Source organism: Apodemus sylvaticus, chromosome 11 (genome assembly GCF_947179515.1).
Source record: "Apodemus sylvaticus chromosome 11, mApoSyl1.1, whole genome shotgun sequence".
Classification (NCBI taxonomy): Eukaryota; Metazoa; Chordata; class Mammalia; order Rodentia; family Muridae; genus Apodemus; species Apodemus sylvaticus.
In genome coordinates this window covers 28778019-28804942 of record NC_067482.1, presented here as the reverse complement: position 1 = coordinate 28804942, position 26924 = coordinate 28778019, and the positions used below count along the sequence as shown (strand labels likewise).

The window sequence follows — 26924 nt, the reverse complement described above, 5'->3', positions numbered from 1 at the left end:
TTACTTTTATTATTCTTCAGGAATTTGGGATTCCACTGAGCAGTGCTAGCCCACACCTTTAAACCTAGTATTCAGGAGAAAGACGCAGGCAGAGCTCTAAATTTGCGGGCAACCTGCTCTAAAAAGGAAATTCCAGGACAACCCAGGCTACAAGAGATAGCCTGTCTCAAATAAAATCAGAATGCCTTTGCAGTGTTCTGAACTAAAGCCTATTTACTGTTCTTCGCTATATCTTTTAAACTTTTTCTTTCATTTTTGAGATTATGCTATAATTAAATCATTTCACCCTTCCCTTTCTATATCATTTAAGGCCAAGAGATCATAGCATGATCATTTGTGTTTATCCAAGACTGATTTATTTAATAATTTCTTATGATAAAGGTCTACTGAAACCCAGTTTGTCTTATCAAAATAGGAAACATGAACAATAGACTAAATTCAAGTAAATGTTATCATAAGATGAACCTGCAGAAAGAATTAAGACTTCTCTCAGAACCTGAGTCCCCTGCTCTGGCTGAGCTGACAGTGAGTTCACAGCAGGTGATCTAGTTGGAGATGGAGACCTAGTCTCTGTTCTGATAAAATGTACGTAGGCATATGCACACATCTTCCTCTTTCTCTGTGCCTAGAATTGCTTAGAGCATAAACAGGTTTGGCCACAAGTTCCACTCTTCTGTATTCTCCAGCAGCAACACTAGAATGTGTAAAGTTAGACCTCTAATTCCCGTTCTGAAATTTCAACTCCCATTTGCCAATAATTGGAAAGGAGGTTACAAAAATAAGTTAGTAATATTGTGGTAGCAGAATTCAAAACAAAATGGAAAAACCTTCATTTTATTGGAGAATAAGTAGGGAAAAGCTGGTATGAAAAAGAAAACTCCTTAGCATTGTATCAAACTGAAATGACAAAAAATTGAAAGTGTATTGCTAGAATGTAAAAGTTGAAGATGGAGACCTAGTCTCTGTTCTGATAAAATGTACGTAGGCATATGCACACTTTATAGTGGATGCCTCTGAACTCACACTGCACTCCGGTGACCCAATTTTGACTTAGATCAAATTTGGTAACAACTCATTTTGGATGAGCGTTATGGTCCACTGCTATTATCCACTTCTCTTCCCAGATGCCTTATGGTTGTCTTGTGATAATCTGACCCCTGTTATTCTCTAAGGCCATTGGCTTGGGATCCATGCGTTAAGGGGAAATTTGTGATGTTTAAGACTATCCTTTATCATGACCTGGCATGATGGTGTACATCTTTAAATCTAGCACTTAGGAGGCAAAGGCAGGTGGGTCTCAAGAGTCCGAGGCCAGCCTGGTTCACATGGTGAAATTCAGAACAGCAAGGGCTACACAGAGAGATCCTGTATTGATTAACAAAGCAACAACAACAACAAGGACAATAAAAACATTGCCTTTTGTCAGATGTAGGGAAAAACTCTTTGTAATAACACTAGCTTCCTGCACTTCTGTTGGATGGGTCTAGGAAGCAGTTCTGTATATTCTTAAGGAGCTGAGTAGAATTTGTTACTTTTTTTTAAGTAAACCATAACAACTTTTATTATTCCCTGTATTTTCATTCTCTGTCCTTCCATACTTTCTTCGTGAGATCATCCTCACCCCACCCTCCATGTTAAATACCTTGCATTGAGCTCTGCTTTCAAATGTTTCTATACAGGATCACATAGGAATATTTGTACATATTGTATCAAAAGAAGCACAGATATTTGTAGAGATTGTTTAGTTTTATATAGATATTACAGAGTGATATATAAATGGATTTCAATAAAATGTTAATCATTTCATACCCTTTTTGAATATTTTATGTTGTAACTACTTTTCAGATGGCTGTTATAATTTAATCAGGTAATATTAATATGTTTGAACCATATGAAGATGCCTAACATTATAAATAATCTTTTAAATTCTTGAATTTGATTAGTTTTCATGCTTCTATTTAACATCTTAACTGGAAAGGTATCTTCAAAGGGATAAATTACAGCGAAATAGTCTTCCTAAGACTTAGCTTTCAAACTCAGAAAATCTTTAAGCCGCATGGGATGTGCCTGCAAACGTCATAGAAGAGAAGAGATTTCATAAAAGCTGATGTTAGAGCAGAGGTGATTACTATACATGGTATTACATGATAAATGCTACATGACAGGACACATACCTGGGTAGACATATTTCACTGCAGAAGGGTTGGTTAAGTAAATAATGGTCCTATAACCAAACTGTTTCTCTACAATAATAGGGGAAGTTTTTTGTATTGAATAGTACATAAAAATAAAACCAAGGCACTCATTCAACCCAAGTTTCAGAAAATCAAATGTGTCATAATAAAATGTTTGGCATCTATCTGAGTTATTTTTTGCAATTTTTTTCACTGCTATATGATATATACAATACAGTTCTAGGTATGGGCATGGTCTACTTTAATGAACATTTATTGTTCTATTTACACTCTGTTTAGCAAAATCAAGGAAAACGATATTGTCACACAAAACACAGAAAGTTGTATTACCCATGAGCATCTATTCTAACTTCTAATGTTTCATCAAAATGTCAGGATAGCTCTCCATGAATAGTTATGTAAATATCGTACATAATTAGTACCTGTGTGAGGGAGGATCAGAAAGAGAAGATATTGAAGAAGAGTCTCCTTCAAGCTAAAAGAAATTTACTTCTCCAATAGTACTGACAAAGCTACTAGCAATCCCTCCGACATTTTTAGCCCTTAACTATCACTGTGGAAACCTATAACAATGAACAATGGTAGAGTGCTTACTTAGATGTATATGGCACCTTAGCTTTAATCCCCAGGATTATTCACTAAGTGAATGAAAGAAAGAATGAATGAACGAATGGACAGAATTCCTACTAGTCAAAGTAAGCTACTTTTCTAATGGTAAATTCAAGATGTCAAACTAGAATCATAAAGTTCAGTCTATCTTAGTTATATAGCCTTTTTTGTAATAAAGGATTTGCTTGCCTCTAAAAACAATAGATAGATTTTTTTAAAGAAAAATGTATTATAGCCCTCACTGATCATTTCCTATGAATCCAAAGTACATATCGAAAATAATAGGTCTGGTTCTATTAAACTGACATTTATTAACATAAACAAGAAAGCACTGCTTACTAGGGGAAGCAAACAAGGAAATTAACCTCTCTCTTTTTCCTTCTCAAGGACTGAGAGATAAATATGAACTGATTTTAAATGAAAGTGAACATCAGACAACTAGACAGATTTATTGAGTTTACTTGTTTCAGAATTAGTTTTTTCTATTCTCACTTACTTTTTCTGGTAGTAAATGGTTTAATCTATTGATGTCGTGAAGAAATGCTACCTTAGCTATAAACCAGGAAGAGGGCTCTGTTCAGTGACAGGACTAGTAATCTGTGTAGGGCAATAAACGTTTTGTAAGACTTTAATGGCCCTGAATTCAAATAGATAATATATAGTTCACTAAACTGAGAGAGAAGATTCATACAAGAGTGGCAAATCCTAAAAACGCACAAGCTGACTTGTACATAACATTAAGAGACCAGTTTTATAGTGTTAGAAGGAAACTGTGTTTGGCTTAAAGATAACAGCTTCACTTTCGAAACTTTAAAGCATACCCATGAGTTATGCTGTCTTGCTTCATTGTATGTATTTGTTGGCTTTCTAAAACTTAATATTTTCTATTATAATTCTCTCTTTTATAAAGTCAATGGACTTATTAGTAGAGGATAGAACTGCATCAGTCTCTGATCAATATACATAGAATGCATAATGCACTAATAGCGAAAAGGGACACTTCAATTGAACTGCCATTGTTGGTGGTTACTAAATAGCAATTTGATGAACATAATAAGCCTAAAAGCCAGCCCCCAAATGTGCACATCATATAATTGCAAGGAAAAGTTAGATTCTCTAGGCCATGTATAGAAGCACAAAACAAGATGAAATTTGGAAATGAATTATCATTCAAATTATTATCCCATTCTTAATGTACTTTAACCCACGGACACTTTTGTTTTCATTCGATATATTTTTTATTTACATTTCAAATGATTTCCCCTTTTCTGGTCCCCCACTGCCCTAAAGTCACATAAGCCCCCTTCCATCCCCCTGTTCTTCCACCCACCCCTTCCCACTTCCCTGTTCTGGTTTTGCCTTATACTGCTTCACTGAGTCTTTCCAGACCCAGGGGCCACTCCTCCGTTCTTCTTGTACCTCATTTGATGTATGGATTATGTTTTGGGTATTCCAGTTTTCTAGGTTAATATCTACTTATTAGTGAGTGCATACCATGATTGATCTTTTGAGACTGTAACCCATGGACACTTAAAAACAAGGAACTCAACATATGCTAATTTATTTTCTAAAAGAGAGAAGTTTGTTGGTATGAATTGACTTGTAAACTTTTCCTGATGCTGTAGAACATCAATTAGACGAAACCTAAGAAACCAGGTTGCATCTTATAAATCCCCGGTTTTGTCTCCTTCTGGAACTGGGAACTTTGATTAATATTTCACTATTTCCTACCCTACTTTTCTTTGTCTGTAAAACTGTATTATCAAACTCAGCCTTTAAGCTGCAGCTCAGGGTGATAATTCTGAGATTCAGGCATTGTTGTGATAGTTAAATACGTTCATAGAGAGGTTCCTACATTATGACAGCACATAGCTGCTGGCTCTGTGAAACACTCTCTGATTTCAGGCTTACATTTGTTAGACTGTATTTTAAAAGCTCCCCAATGGAAACTCTTTGCCTTTAGTAGGCATTATATTTAAAATGTAGCTGGATGGAGCAAAGCAGACTAGCTGTTCCTTCTGCCTTTTTAAACGTGATTGGTGCAGTAGCAACAACAACAAGGAAAATTAGCAAAGAGTGCTGTTGTTTAAATATTGAAAAAATACACTTTGGCATAGCAGTTATATAGCCCACATCCTTCCTTCAACTCTGTTATCTTTAATTCTCCCTTTGTACTAGAAATGAAAATGGACCAGTTGTTCAAGGACATGGGGGATGGAGAAGTCTCACATCCTAAAAAGCCTCAAATGTTTTAATTGAAGTAGCTTCTCTATTTTAGGCATCGTTGTAGGAGATAAGGCATAGCACTGACTGATGGAGACTGATGTACAAACATACGACTTTATAGTAGATTCACAAAGCATATTCTGATAGGTTTCTGAGATACTTTGTATCTGAAGTATATGTGGTCTTTAAAGTTACATTTTCTAAAAGATCATGCTATGTAGTAGATATGCAATTTTTAGAAAGTACTTACATTTGTATTAAATGTAATAAGTGCTGATATGAATTTTAAAAATGCAACAGGAAATACCTTTATCTGATTGTAAGAAGTTTTTCACTTCATTATGAAGTAAGAATATGGCCCTTCTTCAGATGGTTTTTAAAGAAAAGAAAGTTGGAGGTTAGATTGTATGAATGGACTGTAGATTATATTGTTGCTCTTGAGGTTTAATTGAGGAAAAAAGATTATGGTATTTGTTTTAGTCCCTAAAATTTGTTTTTCCTTTTATTTGACACATTTTCCAAAACAAACAAACAAAAAGGTTTGTGAGTTTCCTAGCAGATGTCGACTCAGTATTAAGAAAACAAAATAACAAGACCAACAGCAAAATGCAAGGGAAAGCTTACTCTTGTCATTTCTGTTTGTGGAATCTTGTTTCTCTGCTTCTTGCCCCACATTATATTCTTTACATTTGTATAGATTTTCTCATATTTTTCCTTAGGCCAAGGCCAAATTATTATAAACATTATCTTCCCAAACATACATTCATAAGTAAATCATGGAAGAACACTTGTTATTCTTGAAAGCATGAATGTAATATGAATCTTACATTCCATATTAGAAGGTTGGTGACTAACCCTGCTGTATGCAGTTTGAACTTCAAGTAGAATATGAGTAAAATAGTTTGCTGTCCAGTGAGTGGGAATTACATGGGGTGCTGGCTAGTTTTTATAACAACTTGATACAAGGTAGAAGCATCTAAGAGGAGGGATCCTCAATTGAGGAAATGCTTCCATAACAGCAAGCTGTAGACTAGCCTGTGGAACATTTTCTTGATTGTGATTTATGTGGGAGAGCCCCGCCCATTGTGGGCAAGGTCACCCTGGGCAGGAGATCTGCTAGAAAGCAGGCTGAGAAATCCAGAAGTAGCAAGGACTTCAGTAGCATTCCTTCATGGCTTTGGCATCAGCTCCTACTTCCAAGTTCCTGCTCTGTGTGTTACTGCCCTGACTTCCTTTGACCATAGTGTTTCATCACAGAAGTAGTAGCCCTAACTAAGAGAGCTAGGATGATGGAATCATGCCACTGACTTGTCAGGAATACATTTTAACAACAACTAAAGGCAAAGAAGTATCAAGAGTGTCACCAGAATAGCTCCTACTTCAGGTGAGGACACGGTCAAGCAACTATTTATTTATTTATTTATTTATTTATTTATTTATTTATTTATTTATTTATTTTGGTTTTTTTTCGAGACAGGGTTTCTTTGTGTAGCCCTGGCTGTCCTGGAACTCACTCTGTAGACCAGGCTGGCCTCGAACTCAGAAATCCACCTGCCTCTGCCTCCCAAGTGCTGGGATTACAGGCGTGTGCCACCACTGCCCCACTGTGTTCTTTTCAATAGAAAACAATGTATTCTTTTATGTGATTCTCTTTCTTTTTCTTTCTTCTTTTCCCTTTTAGACATTACTGATTGAAGTCAGGTGCTGGCTTCTTGCTTTAGGTGACTTGTGTATATGTCATGACACTATTCTCAGTGCTATACTTCTAAATAGATTTTAAACGTATGAGTCCATACAAATATTCTACTAAACTCACTTTATTTCTTTCTATATTGATATGTTTCTGTATATAATTAAAGCTAAAACCGTATTTTATGAATCTCATCCCCAAAATATAGGCAATTTTTAGAAGGATTCAATAGATAATACTTATGGTTAAAATAAGACATTTAATAGTATAATGAATGTTTAAATTAAAATGAATTTATTTGGGTTATTGAAAGTCAAGAAGTATTTCTGAAATAATAAGAGATGGTTTAAACTAAAAATAAAAAGACTTGAAATTTTACTATGAGTTGACTTCTATATTTTATAAAGCACTAAAATAGACAGACAGACAGATAGACAGACAGACAGATAGATATATGGCCAGAGAAATGTGTGTGTGTGTGTGTGTGTGTGTGTGTAAGGAGAAGAGGCCTGAGTAGTTAAGAGCATTTACAGCTTTTACAGAGGCACTGAGGTTAGTTCCAAGCACCCGAATGGCAGCTAAGAACTGTTTGTAACTCCAATTCTAAGTTATCTGATGCTTTTTTAGCCTCCTAGTGACCAGGCATGCAATAGGTGCAGGTAAAACCTTCATACACTTAAAAAAATACATATATTTAAATCTTTGAGTGATTTTAAACTCATAAAACTTTATACTTTCTATTAAAACGTCTATACTTAAGTTAATATTTGTTCTAGAAATCACATATTTAGTACTGATTTTGAATATTGACCCTATAATCATCACATACAAAACCTGTTTTGTTTCTTATCTAATGTCTATAGGTCTAAGTTTGACGAGGCATTTACATGAGTTTCTTAAATGACCAGAATGTGCTTTACTTCCTCCACATTCTTACACTAGTTTCACAAGTGTTGATTTTGATATTACTGGCTTCTCCTTGGCTGAATCTGTTTTTAATTTCCCTTCATTGTTCGCTTTTGTGTGGGTTTGTTTCAAATACCTTTCCTCAGGTTCCTTGGAAGACAGTCGGGAATAACTTGCCCTGGGTGAATGAACTCCCTGAAACTCACCAAATGCTAGACTGTAAATTTCCCAAAGGAGGAGACCTATTTGCCTAAACATAAATAAAAGTTCAGGGTTTTGTGAGCATGAGACCTGACAGTAGCTAACATGGCAGTCATTGCTAGAAACTGTGAGAGATCTGAACCCCAACTCCTCCACTTACATCTTCCATTTTTCTGTTTTTATATGAACACCATATATAATCACTCAGAAAACATAGGCTGATATTAGTTATTCCTGCTACAGAAGATTAACAAGAACTCTAAAAGTCAAAAGATTTGATATATTCAACATTACTAATAGCTATCATATCAGACAGAGGTTGCACAGGACACACAAAACAATACATGCAGAGTCTTATACACTGAAGTGACTGTCTTTATTTTTGTTTAGGAACTGTAAATCTCACGTGCTTATTATACAGTACTGACAAATCATTACAACAAGGGTACATCCTTGAAGAACTAAATGTAGTATTGATTTTAAGTACTAACAATAACTTTGAAAAATTATTATTTACAATAGAGCTATTACAGAGAGATTCTCAAAAGAGTCTGCTAATAGCCATTTTCTTTTAAAAGATTAAATTAGCAGTTTGAAAGGTTTTACTGATCCATCAATGAAACAGAATGTTATTACAAAATAAAGAGTCATTGCTGTGTCTGCAGAATCTATAGATCCTATGTTTAAGTATTTAAATTAGAATGTGCCTGGTGAAGAAAGCATTTTATGAATTATTGACATTTTCAATCTCCACACTCCAAAATGAAATTCATTAGGAGGTGTTAATTTTGGAAACACATTATATAAAGCCATTGTAAGACAAGGTGCATGAATGGCACTTCTATTCACTGATGCATGAGTATTATTTGAAAAACATAATTTAGAAGCTGAACTGCAGAGATTACTCCTGTATCTCATTAAATAAAGGATTAGCGCTTTGTTTACTGAAAGAGACAGATGTCTGTCAGAATTTTTGATGCGCAACACACCAAAAATTTTAATGAACCTCACAGATCTTATTTCCATTTACATAAGGAGATTTTGTGTTTCCTTGGAAATGAAAGAGACAATCATCTGTCTCAAAAAAAAATAATGAGAGACAGTAGACAGGAGGTCTGGAACAAAGGTTTGTTTCTAATAAAAATACAAACCCTTTTTTACTTGGCTAAGTAATTTAGAACCCATTTCCTCTCTCTTATTCCCCTGAGAAATGTTACACACCTCTAAAAGGAGTGTCATGGAATACCATTCTTTGAAAGTATCATTGAAGGCTAGCAAGTATTATTTAAGGTACTTCTATGTGTTGGCAGTAGGCATGAGTAGGCCATCTTTGATTAAAGGTCAGTAGTGAGCAAGACTAATCTTTATGTTTGAATACCAATTCTCACATGTAGACTATAGAACTATAAGTCTTTAAGCCTCAGTTCTTCACTGGAAAATGTGAAGTGAGGTTACATTTGCAGGAAAATGCATGATAGGCATGTGCCAGGATTTTTTCAAGTCCTCTAACATTTCCAATTCTTAGGTTTTCTATGGTAGAAGTAATAAATAACATATCTCAATGTTGTTTGATGACTTAAATCAAGCAAATCCAAGAAAAAATATTACATTATGATGTGCTATTTAAGTAGAAACGGTTATTGTGGACTTGGATTATGCTCATATAAGTGACTTTGGGCATGATATATTTTTTGCATGGATTGATTTTTTTTTTAAGTTCTCAGGCTGTAGTGAGGTTGCCTGAACCGATTTCAACACTCTAAGATATATGTCACAAGGAAAGCGGTTCTGTCTGAAATACTACTATACTTCAGTGAAAATATCATTTGTTAGTAAAGTATTTCATATTTTATATGTATTATATTCCTTGTGAATATATATTCATTTGCATATTATAGAACTGTGGAGAGATTATGAGACTGTAACTTTGGCATCTTTATATTGTAGACAGAAATGTACACTCTATAACTTACATTTTTAGAAAAGAAAATTTAACATCAGAATTAGATAAAGTTGCATAGATTTCAGTTATGGCTCTAACAGTTTTAAGCATACAACAAATTTGTTTCTGTGTAATTTGCAATGCAGTATGATGAATCTTGACAATGCATTTGTATGGTCTGTGATCCATACTGTTACTGGTTAAAGATTATAATTCCACAGTATTCTATATGAAATTATAAAAAAAGAGTTTGAACTGATATATCATTATCAGTTCAAACTCTTTTATATATATATATATATATATATATATATATATATATATATATATATATATATACATATATATATATATGTATGTATGTATATGGAAGCTTTTTTTTTCAGTGTCTTCCTTGTGTAGAAAATAAAGTTGTCTTTTGTTTGAATTTGCCATTTACTCTAACCACAGGATATAGTTTACAGCATTATGTTTGATGAAGGACAGCAATGAAATCACGTTAAGGAAATATATAAACATATTTACCGAGGCTGAATGGACAATAAAAATACTTTCAGGATTAAAAGTGAAGAGAGCAGAGGCAGAGACTCATTTTTAAAGGGATTTGCAAATAACAAATGACAGCTATCATGTCAGAATTCAGGATCTAGGACTGGCTAAGAGACAGGAGATCGTGAAGGAGGCTACGACACAGTTATCATTAGAGAACTCATTTTTTTATGATGCCATTACACAGAAGAGAGAAGGGAACACTTTAGGTCTGTAGTTTTAGATTCTTGCAGTGTTTTTTTCTGTTAGTAAAGCTTTCTTTTTCTATCAGTAGAACATGCAAGATCTTCCACTTTTGTGTTGTTTCCAGTTTTGTACTGACTAAGTTGGAGATGCTACTTTCTTGTGTATTTTATTTTCCTGCTATATGAATTAAAATATTGAAAGATCTTACAGTCTAGCTTTTGTAACTTTACCTGATTTTCCATTTATTTCTCCAGCATGCTGAAAGGGCCTAAACACAGAAACACTCACCTTTATTGGGATGATGTACTTAATTCATGAGCTATTCATTAGATATCTGCTATGTGCCCATGCCATGAGTTATGTACTTCTAAAAGAAACATTCATAGGATTGTTTCTTATCTCATTTTCATTTGATTTTCCAGTCCAGGGTAGGTTAGCATCTAGCATCAGATTCAGAAATCAGCCAAGGCTGTACAATGCTAAATGTGACCAAGCTTCTTACTGACAAATTATGTCATCTTGCCAGGTTTTGTTATGGAAATATGATTTGTGTGAGCTTGTTTCGACTTAAATTATAGGACTGCTTTACTTCAGCCTTGAAAATAGCAAATAAATGATGAATGAGTTACAGCTAGTCATGACATGGCAAGACCATAGTAATTATTCTCCAAAGCAGGACTGAGTAATCAATCTTCATTTTGAATAGCAGAAAGTAGCAAGGCAAGAGTGGCCCACTCTACAGGGCATTCCAAGTTCCTAGAAATGAAACTAATGTGAAAGGTGAAAATCAAAATATTACCAAACTAGCGCTGAGGTCAAGGAGATCAAATATTTTTAAGAGTAAAAGTTGAAGTATAAGATGGTATTCACACAATATAATAGATGTATATCTGTACAACTTTTAAAGTGTACCCTAGTATCCTAATTTAAAAATAAGTGTATTTCTTGCAGGAGTATAGAAACTTATCATGGGGCTGGAGAGACACCTACTTGAGAGAGTTCACTCCTCTTTCAGAGGACCCCAAGTTTTATTGGCAGCACTGACATTAGGCTGCTCACTAGTATTTGTAACCCCAGGTTCAGGAATTCTAGCAGCTTCTTCTAGGAACAACAAACATGCAGGCAGACAGACAGACAGACACACCACACACATACATATAAACATACACACCACACACACATACACACACACACACAGAGAGAGAGAGAGAGAGAGAGAGAGAGAGAGACAGAGAGACAGAGACAGAGAGACACACACACAGAGAGAAATGACTACATAAATAAATAAAAGTAAATCCTTGAAACAAGTAAACTATATCACTAAAAACACATTAGAATATTTGTTCAGAAGGGTAATTTTTTATGTGGAACAAGAATGAAGTTCTGGTATTTTAGAATACAAATATTAGTGTTTTTAAAAGAGGTATGGGAAATAAAAATAAATGAAGGAACTGATTAGTTGGAAATCCTTCTTAGACTAGAAATTGAACCTGTCCACTTCCAATTCCCAAGGTCAGTCATTAATGTAATGAGCATCAAGTTCAAACTCTGAGGTTCTCAAGTAAGTCAGTTTTAAGTTGCCAGTTGCACTTCCCCTCATTGTCAGATTGAATATACCCTTGTTTTTAGTTTAAATTTGGTATGTATCTTTTAAGTAAAGCTATCTTTTTATAAAAGTAGAATTAAAGGACATGTGATTTCAATGCTTACTGTAATTAACTGTAATAGAGGACTGGTGACCTGTGGCAGGCACAGTATATCTAAGCTGGGTTATCAAATGGATTGGCCCAGTAACCAAAACTATACACACTTACTTGACTTAGAGCCCCAAGAGTGTGGCAGCTGGACTCTAGGCAGCCCAACCAGTAGCTTTCTGCTTTCTGCTTTCTGCCTTCCCCTGAAGTTTGGGCCTCAGCAAATTTGAATGATTCATAAACAGACAGAGTTTTTCTTGCTGTCACATCCTATGCTGTTGCTCTGGGAGAAATTTCTTCCAGGCCAGGCCCTATTTCCATCACAACAGAATGAGCTCACCCTGAGAGTTGGCTGCCTCTGGTGCTACCACCCTTTATTTTCGGCTGAACTTCTCCTAGATATGTCTTTCTGTGGGCCAGTATTGACCCACAGTCCAGTAGTTGCTTAATAAAGAGTAACTGCAGATGGTGATGATGCTGTAATAGGGGTTTTGAAAGGATTGTAGAAATAGTGTTAAAATTCATATATGTAAATGAGTAAGATGCAACCTTTGCATAAACATATACTTTTAGCATGTATGTGTATATAGGGATATATGCACACTGGTTTTTCTTCTAATGGACAATACTATACTTTCAAAGAAGTCTACAATTTATCTTTTAAAGGAAACAAATCCCTAAAAATGTATGTCAACGCATAGACAGTGCAGTCAAATATAATTATCCGAATGCAGTATTGATTGTTTGGTTTATTGATTGGTATATTGTTTGAACTATCAGTGGATTTTTTTCAGTATATTTGTATGTGATAACAATCATCAAGTCACCCCTTCTACTAAAATTGCCTTAGTTTTTCATTTGGGCTTTGTGATTTTTTTTTCGTGATTGACTATGATCCCATCCTTCCTCCAAATCTTTGCCTTTCTCTGGTCAGCCCCTTTTGCTTGTTAAAACGAAAAGCAAATTGCACCTGTTTATAAAGTAACAAAGGGGCCCATTGTTGTTTCATGGCTATGATACATTTCCCCATATTTTTATCATAACATTTAAAATTGGACATACATACACATAACACCTCTCAGAAGCTCCTGTGTTTATTGACTTAGTTGAGGATTTCAGAAACAGATAGAGGCCGTAGCTCATTATTAATTTTACTCTACTGTTTGGAGACTTTTATGAGACAGCATTTTTCCATCTTAATGTCACGTTTTGAGGGTAGAAGGGAAGCTTGTTCAGTAACAGTTCCAAGTGCACCCATTTTCTCAGGGTAGGAGCCTCCTCCATCAGCTTGTAGCTTCACGAGTTGTATTTTTTTTTTTTTTAACTCTCACAAGCTTCCCATTCCCATGGTCCTAGGAAATGAGTTTCAGAGGAGCCTGTTCTAAACAGGTCACCTCTGTGAGCTACAAAACCAGGAGAGCTATTCTCTTAAGTAGTGCTATCCACTATCTTATTTGTAAGTGAAACTAACCAAACTGGGTGGAAGTTCCAGTGTATAAACTTGGTGATCTTTCTTCCAAATGTACCTACCTGTGTTCATAACTATGGTTATTGCTTTCCCCCGTATTAATTTTTATAGTAATTTTCTATGTTTATGCTGGATACTAGATCTTATGTTTATTTGAAAGTATTTATTTTGGTGAAATGATTTTTTAAAAAAAAGATACACCATAGCATTCAATTACGCAAGCATGACTGCAATAAATTATTTACTTTCAGTTTGGAAAAGGTGAATTAAAAGTGCTTGGCCAATACCGTACCATTAATCTATTCTCTTTTCTCCTTTCTCTCTTTACTTCTCTCTCTCCAATAGAAGTGGAACAAAAAGGTAATTAAATACCTTTCATAAATTATATACTATTTATAGGCTAAGTTATTTAACAGTTTAACATTTAGTTAAATAATTTTGTTATTAATTCTTATTTTATGCAAATTTATTCACTACTTCTGCTGCTCAACTTCACGTTAATCTATTTTACTGACCAGTCCTGGTTTGCTCCTTTGATCCTAACACAGATTATTAATATTAGGAGATCATCAACACTGTATTTTATTCCTCTTTGTTTGAAACTAGTAATTAGAAATCCGGTGGGCATGGTTAATAATGATTGCTTTAGATTTGTTCCTCAGTCTCTCTTAATTTCCCTTAGCTCTGCTATATCTCTCTGTCTACATTAACTCTTAACTCCTGGAGAAAGGGGAGAAGATACTCTTCGTAATTATCCCAAATGACATGAGTGACTCTGGCCACACCACTTTGAACACACGCAAACTCATCTGCTGTTAGTAACCGAGGGCCCAGTATTACTTAGAAAGGTTATATACAATTTTGAGTCCAAGAGTATTTATTATGTTTATAATAAAGTCTTTCACATTAAAACACCTAAGTTTTAGAGCTATCAATATCATCATTGATTACACATTTATAATGGCCCCTATCTTTGCAGATTGTGAAGGTCAACTTTTCCCACAAAGGGTTTCATTTCTTTAAAATTAAACCTTTGAGTGTCCTAGGGATAGCTTTTCATTCCAGGCAAGCTTAACGCATAGCTGAGGTTCCTCCTGTACAATTCTTCAGGGGTTCTGTATTTCGAGTTACTACTAAGGAGCTAATCACTAACACCAAAAGAAAAATCCTTTGTTCATTAAAAAGCAGGTCAACATCCAATTCTTTGTGATCTCCTAACTTTTTTTTTCACCCAGGAAAATTCTAATAATCTCAAACCTAACAGCAGACTGCATGGTTATTTTTTCAGTGTGTTTGCCTTGCAAATAAATGCAAGCAACGCTTCCCAGAGCAGGTTCGGCAGAACACAGTCATCCAAGGTGGCTGGGTGGAAAGGCTCCCAGGATCAAATTGTTCGCTCACCTAACTTCCGATTTAGAGATTCATCAATGTGCTTAAGCTATTACAATCCCTGCCACGGTTTCATTCACTGTCCCATGACATGATTGAATGTGGCTACGAGGCCCGTTTTTTATTTCGTGGGCAGCATTCAGCTGTGGCACAACTGCTTCAAGAACCACCCTTTGGGAAACGTTGCTTGGTAGCTCCTTCATTTCAGATGAGCCTGCCAAGTGTCCTTACCGACACACATAACAGTGTTCTCCAGCGAATCATACTAAACAGCAAAAAGAGAGAGAGAGAGAGAATCATACGATTCCTGCCCATTTTCCTTCTGAAGTATGAGCAGCAAAATTTAGCAAGTAATCTTGTTTCCCAGTGCTTTTCTCATGTAACAGTAAAAGGTACATGTTTTTAAGTTCCAATAATACTGTACTTAACAGGGCATTTTTAACTGATTAAAATCTAGATCCTGGGTTCTTTTCTGTGACCTTTCACCTTTCCTTCCTTTCTCCTTCTTCCTTTCCTTTCTTTCTCTCCCTTTCTCTTTTCCTTTCCAGTATCCATCCATCACTCATCTTTAATTGAACGGGTTGCATGCTCTGTGTGTTACAGCAGCTTTCAGGTTTTTGTTTGTTTTTGCTACAAGATTCAGTGGCCTGTGTTACAGATTTTTTTCCTTTATTAAAATAATAACGGGGGCTATCTGCTTCTTAATGATAACTACTGAGGAGCCAATTTCATCAGAGTGGAAACAGTGGATTATCATTCTCAAATGAGATGCAGTTCTTCAGTGAACTAGTAAAAGCCTCGTGTGTGAACTCGGTATTTTGGTATATGGCTATAGAAGTCATAGACATATGCTACACAACAGACGGGCATCAAAATTCATGTTTGCAAAGGTAAAACTCAGAAAAGCACAGCAAGGCTAACTGTTCCCAACAAGTGACATCTAATTGTTTGGAAGCAAATAAATCCAAAATTAATGTGGAAGGATGTTTTGTATAGCCAAAGGGGGAAAGAAAAAAAAAACTAAAGCCACAAAATAATAGGTGGTGGGTGTCTCTTGTTAGAGTTGCATTCTGTTTGCTGAAAATAAGAACAAGTGAAAACAGTTCAGTTAATATATTTATTATTATAACTGTTTCCCTCCTGACAGTTTTTCTTTGTCCTGGACTGCTAAAAGGAGTGTACCAGAGTGAACACTTGTTTGAATCTGACCACCAGTCTGGGGCATGGTGCAAAGACCCTCTACAGGCTTCTGACAAGATTTACTATATGCCCTGGACTCCCTACAGAACTGATACTCTGACAGAGTATTCCTCCAAAGATGACTTCATTGCTGGAAGGCCAACAACTACCTACAAGCTCCCTCACAGAGTGGATGGCACTGGATTTGTAGTATATGATGGTGCCCTCTTCTTCAACAAGGAGCGTACGAGGAACATAGTAAAGTTTGACTTGAGGACTAGGATCAAAAGTGGAGAGGCAATCATAGCAAATGCTAATTACCATGACACCTCCCCATACCGATGGGGTGGCAAGTCTGACATAGACTTGGCAGTGGATGAAAATGGATTGTGGGTAATCTATGCAACAGAACAGAACAATGGCAAAATTGTCATTAGCCAGTTGAACCCGTACACCCTAAGGATTGAGGGGACATGGGACACGGCGTATGATAAAAGGTCAGCCTCTAATGCATTTATGATTTGTGGGATTCTGTACGTGGTCAAATCTGTATATGAGGATGACGACAATGAGGCCACTGGTAATAAGATTGACTACATTTACAACACCGACCAAAGCAAGGATAGCCTGGTGGATGTACCCTTTCCCAACTCATATCAGTACATAGCAGCTGTGGATTACAATCCCAGGGACAACCTGCTTTATGTGTGGAATAACTACCATGTTGTGAAATACTCTTTGGACTTTGGACCTCTGGATAGTAGATCAGGTAAGTTTGAATTTTTTTATTTTTATTTTTTTATTTTATTTTATTTTATTTTATTTTATTTTATTTTATTTTTTGGTAATTTCCTGAGAAAAGCTACAGGGTGTTTTTTTTTTCTTTCTTTCTCAGTAATATGACTTTTAATATTTTATTCAATTTCCTATTCAATTTTCTGGCCTGGGAATCTTAAAAAAGAATATTCATTTTCTTTTCATTTTAGAAAGGTTGGTTGAGATTATTTCCTCTCTAAGAATGTGGAGCTATGAGAAAGGACTGAGTCCTTCGCATGGTTTGTCTCTTAACTCATTCTGCTTCTGTGAAGTATATTTGCCTTTAAAGCATAGTCATTTCTTTGTGTAATGAAGTATAGACAGTTTCTGCTAAGATTGCATCTGTCTTTTCACATTAATTGGGGAATGTCCTAGAGAATGGTTTTGTTTTGTTTTGTTTTCCATTTGGAACACACCAAAAGGTTAGCTCCACAGAATATTAGAGGAGCTGGACAAGAACAACTATACCCCCCATGAATGATACAGAAGACCCACCCTCAGGGAAGTGTGGATGATGTAAAAGGAGATGTCTCAGAAAACCTACTTAATAACTCATAAACACAATGATTCAAATCTTTGAATAAATAAAATAATTTAAAACACTGTCATGATTAAGCTGAAATAATCTTGAATTTCACTTTTTTGAATGCTTTCCATTTCTGGAACACACTACTGACTTTTAATATTACATAAAGAGGAATGTACTCTTTTTTTCCTTTTTACTGTTTGGTTTTTGATGGGCATGGTGGCTCGTGCCTGGACATGGTGGCTCATGCCTGTAAACTCAGCTCTTGGGAGGCTGAGACAAGATGATTGCCAAGAGTTCAAGGCCAGGCTGTTTCAGGCAAGACTAGATCAGAGCCTGAGATCTTATCTCAAAAGTAAATTAAGAAAAAAAATCAGCAAGTGTAATTTTGTGACTTGGCATAATACTTTTGTCCAAATTAATGGGTATTAAATGTTGGTAATAATATAGTAAGTGAAAATAAAGTATTTGTGTCATTAAGAGTTTAGTTGTTGCCAGGTGGTAGTGGCACATGCCTTTAATCCCAGAACTCCAGAGGCAGAAAAAAGTGGGATGTCTTAGAGTTTGAGGCCAGCCTTGTCTAAGAGGAGCAAGTTCCAGGACATCCAAGACTACACAGATAAACCCTCCCTTGATAAAAGATAGAAAAAGTTTAGTTGTTGCTATTTCTAATTTTCTGAATTATGTGCATTATTCTTATGAGCATGGCATTCTACTCTCTAACTGACCCCATTAGATACACATATTCATACAGAACTACATTCCTTATGTCCAATAAGCATGCCTCACTCAGACTTTTATTATGTTTATGTCTGATCATTATTTCTTTTCAGGCATTCATATAATATATTGTGTACATAGAAATAAGGCTCAATAGGCTTTTGTTGAATAGACAAATGAACAAAGGCTTTCTACCTCTTCCTCAAAGGAAATGGTAGATTTGGTACCAATTTCTCTAGTCTTTAGGAAGCTCAGCTAGTGTGATGTCATGTCTTTCCAAAGTTAGTAATGCTGATATTATGTTGAATTAACTTTTTCTACAAAAGACAAAGTCTGCAGTGTCTCCAGTAACAGGTTCTAGTATCTCTTCAAGGAGTAAAGGCTAGCTCCCCTAGACTACATTTCCAGCTACAGCATGAACTAACTATAAGGCTCTCAAACTTGGTGCACGTCTCCAGTGAGAACCCATACATGCAGTAATTTAGAGAATGGCATGGAGTCCATATCTCACAGCTATGATCTTCTTAACTGAAAAACTCTAGTTTTTGCTGTGATAATGCTGTTTATGCATAACATGTAGTCTTTTTTTTCTTAATCCACTGAGACATGAAATAACTTCTAGTAATAAAAAAACAAACTAACAAAAAACACCTGTAGTTTACCATACTGCAGTTCAAGAATAAACACATTTCAAGTTCTATTGATTCTCTCTGTGTAGCCCTGTACCAGGCTGACCTTCAACTCATATATCTGCCTGCCTCTGCCTCCCAAGTGCCAGAACAAATGGTGTGGTGTGCACCATCACTAACTGGTTAAGCTAAAGGATCTTATTTTAATCTGGAATAAGTATAAAATTCATTAGTATTGCTATTTCGAATTTAGCAAACTAACGCAATTCTTCATCCAGACTTCATAAATTATCCTTGGAAATGAACATTGTTCCTTCCTTCCATGCATTTAGGTACTGGCCAAAAGTAGCCTAGGCTGAACCCAGAAGCATATGTATATTATATTTAAATTTATTTTTTGTAGTACTTAAAGTATAGATATCTTTGGTCCTACACTAGTGTCACACTCATTCATATTCTGTTATTGCGGAAAAATATTTTAAAAATTATGAACTTTATTTTAACTTAATTGCTTTTTTTTAAAAAAAGAGACTCAGTTTTCATTGTTTTGAATGACCACGCTTAGAAAACTTTGTCGATTTTGCAAACAGTGGGATTTCACCTGTATTGAATTTGTCAACATAATCACCAAAAAAATATCAATTTGCATGCATGGATGCTCAAATTAAACAGCTAGTACTTTGGCATTGGACCTACTACAATTTTGAGGTGGAAAGAGAAACTGTAGAAGTAAATTTTATGCATGGTGTGTGTGGATATGAGGATTTCAATTAGCATTAACAGAAGCTGTTCATCTTCTTCCACAAAAACAGCTTCAGCTGGGTGTTTTTCAGAGTAAATTATTCTAGCGTTTTTCAGAGCAGCTGCATATAGTGAATGCTTACTGACTTTTATTGTAGATCTTCTATGTCAGTATATAGAAATCTCAATTTAAAGGAAACATTTTATGGCCAAAATCTTAGGAAGGAAGAGAAGGAGAGACGAGGAAGAGGAAAACGTAGACCAAAAGTGTAGTTCCTGCTTGCCAGGCATTTTCCTCTCATTTTAAGCTGTGTTCTGTTTAAGGAAATAAATAGGACTCTCAAATTACCATGTAAAGGGTTACTTTTCTTTTATTTCCCCTGTATGTAATTATTCTGCATCTCACAAAACTTACTTTTGGAAGATAAAAGGCAAATATACAAATATACCTCTCTAAAATTATACATACATATATGTGTGTATGTATATGTATTCATGTGTATGTGTGTATGTGAGTGTGTGTGTACATATATGTGTACTCAGCTACGCTTACCCATAAGCAGCATCTGCCTTTGACCTGAGCATGAGAATATAAGGACCTGGGCTTGAATTCTACACTGACTCCTTAGCTGAAAATATGCATAATTTAAGTCTTGACTTTGGCAACATCGAAATATAAAAAATCATGCATATTTTAGCATATTGTTGAACTTTAATTAGACAATACATTTATTAGATAAACACATTAGTAAGCTTAACCTGTTTGCTACATGACAGTTGACTTCTGTATTAGTTTGGGTTCTCTAGAGTCACAGAACGTATGGATAGTCTTTATATAGTTAGGGAATTTGCCAATGACTTACAGTCTATAGTCCAACTCCCCAACAATGGTCAGCAGCAGCTGTGGATGGAAGTCCAAGGATCTAGCAGTTTCTCAGTCCCACAAAGCAAGCAGGCAAGGAAGAGTGAGAGCGAATCTTCCTTCTTCCAGTGTCCTTACATATCTCCAGCAGAGGGTGTAGCCCAGATTAAAGGCTGTAGGTCTCCATCAGAGGGTGTGGCCCAGATTATTGGCTTGTGGGTCTCCAGCAGAGGGTGTGGCCCAGATTAAAGGCGTGTGCCTCCTTGCCTTTAATCCCAAATGATCTTGAAGTCAGAGATCTCCTTGTCTTAGCCAGTATGCTTCAAGGTCTCCATGCCAAGATCCAGGTCAGAAACTTATATCTCTGAGCCTCCAAATTAGGATCATAGGTGAGCCTTCCAATTCTAGACTGTAGTTCATTCCAGAGATAGTCAAGTTGACAACCAGGAATAGCCACTACATTATCCGTGAGTTATATTGAGAGATGTAAAAATTTGTAGCTTATATTACTTTTTCAAAGATCTTTATAATAATCTCTTAAAATATATCTTTCTATGTGTTAAGCCTTCTTTAGATAAAACGCCATGTGTCTAAACTGCAGTAAATTTCGATAGCATAGATTTGAACTCTAGAATATGTACCTGTTCTTCCACCATGAAATCACTTTTCTAATGCGTTTATGAAACACTTTTAAGAGTAGTAGTCAGACAACCTTTGCTCCCAGAGCTCGTCTAAGAAGTGGTTTGGAAATCATTTCATTCTAATCCCTTTCTCATCTCCTGGCTGTAAATTAATTCCCAAGAGTTTAATTCCCAGAGTCCCCCAGTTTGGTTCCATTACAGACACCTATGTTTGCTTTCTTTCTTAAAGGAAACCTTGGTGAAACATTGTTTTCACCAACAAGTGTGTGAAGAAATTAATTTTAAATTAAATTATACAAAAATTTAATTCAAGTGTTTATTTTAGACTGTAGCTGAAGTTTGTCTTGGGGATACATTTAAGGCTTATTCTTCTTAGAAAAGCTTAGAAGTTTAATATTTGCTTTTTTTTGTTTTTCTCAGAAAACATTAGTTTCAGAACGTTAACCTCTCATCGTTTATTAGGCATTTATCAAACACAGAACTGTCACTCTTCGTGTGGTTTTTCAGCATGAAATTACTGTGAAAATAAATAGGAAGTCACACTGATGCTGCTATTTAGTATCCGCGTTTGGCATTCAATTATATCTGCAAAAATCTCTTTTAAAAATATTAATAATGTGCTATGCTTCACATTAGGAACTCAGTGTGAAGAATCCCCAAATAATTTTTTTGGAGGGATGCTAATAAGACTTGGGTTCACAATGAGATATGCCCATTGATATTGTTTAGTCATTTTTATTTACAGCCTTTCTTGACTGCCTGATAAACAGGTGTTCCACAATAATTTGCAGAATGACTTCAGAAACGCCTGCATGAATGAAATGAAACTTTCTAGTCTTGCTTTTTCAGGGACAGACAGAATGGAAATGTTATTCATATGCTCCCTGAGTGGCCCTCTCAGCATTTGCGTGGAACTTTTATTGCTTGGCACTTGTCTGAAATCTTGCCAGCCTCTCCAGTCCCATCCCCTCTTCTTCATCCTCCGTGGTCAGTTTTCTTAGGGCAAAAGAAGTTTAGAGTGCGGAGAATGGTTCAGCAGTTACGTGCACTGGCTGCTCTTCCCGAGGACCTAGGTTTGATTCCCAGCACCCACAAGGGCGCTAACTATCTGTCACTCCAGTTCAAGGGATCCAAGAAAGTTTCTAGCTTCTGTGGGTGCCAGACATTCATATGGTGTACAGACATACATGCAGACAAAACACCCATACACGTTTAAATATGTAAATCATTTTAGAAGAAGTTTAGCATGTGTTGAATAGGTTTATGGAAGCACACCAACACTTAATACACATTCCTGCATAAGCAGTTAAGAGAAATCAAAGTTAGCGGTCTTATAATATGGAAGAAGGTGGGCAGCTGTTCAAAGAATTTTCTTTCTTTATTGTGAACAAATTTCTAGTAGTTGACAAGATGCAAGGCTTCCTGCAACTTAAAGAAAGTGAAAATTGTCCGAGGATGGTGGTTGTCCTCTACTGAAAATGCATTATGTGTAAAAAGGAGAGGGTTAGTGTGTGGTAACCTGTAAAAGAAACACTTATAAGTAACTGCCTTAGAGATTAAGGTAGGGGTGAATGCCTGGGTGGGCAGAGAGCCAGATCTATAACTATTACATCTGCCCAGAGTGGCAGATCTGTAACTATTGAGCCTAGAATTTTCTTCACAATCTATTTTTAATGACGTCAACATCCTGTCAGATCAAGTGAATGTGTGGTGTACATCCATCATTACCTCACATATCTATATTTCTACCTTGTACATTAACTATCTTCAAGAACACTTAATTATTTCAGAGATGACTTGAGTGATGTTCATATGGGATTCATTTTTCTGAAACTATGAGATGTTCTGACAGATCTGTCATTGGTCAACCAGTTGGGTCTTGGGTCGCTTTCAGTCACTGTTCTCTCTCTCTCTCTCTCTCTCTCTCTCTCTCTCTCTCTCTCTCTCTCTCTCTCTCTCTCCTTCCCTCCCCTCTCCTCCCTTCCCCTCTGTCTCAGCTGTATTTCCTCCCAAGCCATTTTGTGCTAAATCAATATTTATTAATGAAATGAAGTGAGAGGTAAGATATTTGCTTTGCCTCTCACAGCTTCCTCCTAAGCTGTTCATATAAAAACGTAGAGGATCCCTTGTCAAATTTACAAAAGTTTCCTACAGAAGTAAAGTCGAGTTTGTTACACGAATAGACAGTGAAGCCTGGCTTCCAATTTTCCTAAACTTAATATGGCTACATATACACCTCTACTTGTGAAACATGAGTGACAAAGTCATGGGACAATCTGTGTTGTGGAAAGAATGCTGAAGACAGATGCTACAGGCCTGATGCCTCCTTCTCTCCCTCCTTCTCCTCCTGCCCTTCCTCCTCCTCCCTTCCTCTTCCTCCTTCTCCTCCCCCTCCTCCTCCCTTCTTCTCCACCTCCTCTTCCTCCTTCTCCTCCTCCTCATCCTCCTCCCTGTCCCCCAACCCTCTTCTTCCTCCTCTTCCTCCCCCTCCTCCTCCTCCCCCGCCTCTTCCCCCTCCTCCTCCTTCCCTTCCTCCTCCTCCCTTCTCCTCCTCCTCCTCTCCTTCCTCCTCCTCCCCTTCCTCTTCTTCCTCTTCCCTTTCCTCCTCCTCTTCCTCCTTATCCTCTTCATCATCCTCTTCCCTGTCCCCCACCCTCTTCCTCCTCCTCCTTCTCCTCCTCCTCCCAACTTGCTCTTTTTTCCCAGATATAATCTTAGTTTTCTCAGAAAGCCATTTAGATTATGCAAATGAGCAGTTCTTCCCCCTGCTTGAGGAGAGCAGGTTCTAAAGCAACAGCACACAGCCTGTGCACAACAGTTGAACAATGCAGTTTAGGTGAACCTTCTGTCCTTATAATATGCTAATTAGTGCATTCCTGTCTCCTGCAAAAGTTCTGCCTATGTAGTGATGAATAAGAACTTTAAACACACATGACACCTCGTTAAAATGTAATTTTCACATCATATATCTGAGCCCTTTACCTTGACAGCTGAGTAATGTGAGTGCTGGGCAGAGAATCCTGAACGTTTTGAAAGCGCCGCATGTTTGTTAGGGAGCTGGATCTGCTTGTGGAATGGCTAACTCATGTGGTGCACCCGAGATAAGAAACAGAATGAGAAAGGACTGATAACTTAAGTCAGGCTCCTCCTGGGATGGCAGGTCACAGTCCCTTCTCAGCTCCACTTGACATCCCTTGCTGTTTCCAAAGTTTGGTTCGCCTCCATCTTTGTAGCTGAGTGAAATTTGCAAAAAGAAGCAGCATTCGCCACTTGTTGCTAATCTTGGTCCCAGCTGGAGGTTTAGTTCATCAGCTGTTTCCCTGTGTGGGAGAGCTCCCTCCCATTCTTCCCAGGCCTCTCTATTGCCTGTGGTGACAGCTGCTGCTGATTGACATTGCTGATGCTGCGTTTCCAAGAAGCACCAGGAGAACTTAACAAAATTTCCCAACTCCAAGTCAACCGAATTCTCTCCCACAGTTTTTACCGCTCCTGTATTTTTCTCTCATCGCTAAGGGTTAAACTTTCCAGAATGACATCATCTGTTCTTCAGCCTATGAATATAAAAACTTTGTTACAGTGCTGTAACAAAGCAGAACTAGCCCTCCTTTTGTAGAGCTGAACCCAGTGTTTCTTATGAACCTGACATCTGAATGCCCTTCCTAGTAGATGTGCTAGTGATAGAAATAGGGGTCACAGATACAGAATTTCTTTTTTTCTCTACAAAGCGATGTCTCTAACAAATGAATACCTATTAGAAGATAATCAAAATGATTTCTACACTTAACATGCAGGCGCATATGAAGATGACTTCTTTGCGAGTGAGTTTCTCATGCTCTCCAGCTCTCTCGTCCGAGGGTGTAGCACTGCTTGTTAGCATGTCCACCAGAGGGCAGACAGGTGGAACTGAAATAACTCTGCAGTTCCTTAGGAGTGCCCCCTCCCCCCTTGAATGCTTGGCAACAGTAGCAAGAATGTTATTACTGAGTATGGGGGTGGGGAGTATCTTTCATTTGGACTCTCATCCTTCAGGCCAAACTAGAACAGAGAAAAGAGACTCCGCGGCATTACATATTAGCTGCTAAAATAGCTAAGTCTGATGATATGTGTTTAATATCTGCTTTTCAACCTTTGAAGTAGTGGCCAAGTACCTTAGGGAACAGCTCACAAGCATGCATTTTAAGTACAAATCTACTTCTTAGTCTATTCTACTAGAAATCTAAAGTCTCCCAATAATTTTGATAAATGATATAACTCAAGATACATAAATGATAGATTTAAAAATCTATAATACTGTCTGTTTGTATAGACTAGGACCTGTTAAAAGATCCCTCTGAAAATGAACGGAGAACATTTCTTTACATTTGCTTTGGATGAGCTGGTTATCTTTCCGTGTTCTTTATGCAACAGTACAGATTTCACATATATTATGAATCTATTACTATTGCTGAAGATATGACTCAAAATTATTTTGTACTTCTTTTTCATACAGTGTACTTCATGAATTGAATTTTTTGACCTGTAAAACTCAAGCCTTGAAAAATAATCTTAGGGGCTGGAGAGATGGCTCAGCAGGAATGAGCATTGACTGCTCTTCCAGAGGTCCTGAGTTCAATTCCCAGCAACCACATTATAGCTCACAACTTTCTGTAATGGGATTTGATGCCCTCTTCTGGTGAGACTAAAGAGAGAGACATTGTCCTCACATTTTTTTAAGTCTCTAAAAATATAATAATAATAATAATAATAATAATACAGAGATATATCCTACCCACATGTAAATGTAAGAAAATGATTAGCTGTGTTTACAGTCTTTGTCACTCTGGTGAGCTTAGCTTTGTCATGTTGTCTGAATGAAGAACAACAGGAGAATGAAGAAGTCATATTATAAGATGCGAGGAAAAAGGAAGGTAGAGAATGTATGTATGCACACAAAGGGTTAAGTCAGAGCGAGCTGGGTGAGGAAACCTGTGCAAGAATATGCCAAACATAATGTAAAGGCCAGCAAACTCGTCTAGTGTTTTAGAACATCCATCAACCCAACTGTGCTAGATTTCGCATACCTTATCCCTTTTAAACCCTAGAAAGTCAGCAGTCCCAAGAAACTCAGCTTATAAATGTAGATGTGAATTCAAAGGAGCCAAATTTGGGATCCTAAAGATGTGATACTTTCGTATTTACATCTCAAGAAATTACTCACCATGGCACACAGTCTAAATGAGTATCTGATGGCGTGGTTTGCATGATGTGGTACCGTGGTGTGGTAGCTTCTTGGAAATACTTGAAGATGAAGATTTAATTACTGGAGGATTAGAAGGATTAGTTGGAAACTTTGCAGAGATTCAGAGCAATTTTAAGGACTTTAGAGATTGGAGGACTAGATCGCTACGACATTTAAATCGACTTAGCTGGTTCCATCCATGTTTTGAACTCTCACATGTAGTGCTAACTATAGTCTCATGCTCATTATCTTTGAGCTGCATTGGCAAAATGATGAAAGTTAGGATGAAGAAAAGAGATAACAAGGGAGAGAAATACAAAGGGAATAAGTGTGTTTTCACATTGATAAACAAATGGAACATTAAATGAATGGGGGCTATTTCCTTAAGGACTAATGAGCTACCATTATATTTTTCATTGTTAGAATATTACATCCTAAAGTTGATTGAACTAACCTCCAGAGATTAATCATATGATACATGACAGAATTAGGGATGCTTATACATTTATAATTGACATTAAGTATGTAAACCATTTC

General features: G+C 36.6%; 1 protein-coding gene across 1 annotated transcript in view; it reads left to right on the top strand.

The window, feature by feature from the left end:
• Adgrl3 (adhesion G protein-coupled receptor L3) overlaps window positions 1-26924 on the top strand; it is a 465758-nt gene that overhangs the window by 180458 nt on the left and 258376 nt on the right. The window contains exon 5 of the mRNA XM_052199002.1: window positions 16203-17003. Coding sequence (XP_052054962.1) covers window positions 16203-17003 — 801 coding nt within the window. The remainder of the gene's footprint in view (window positions 1-16202; window positions 17004-26924) is intronic.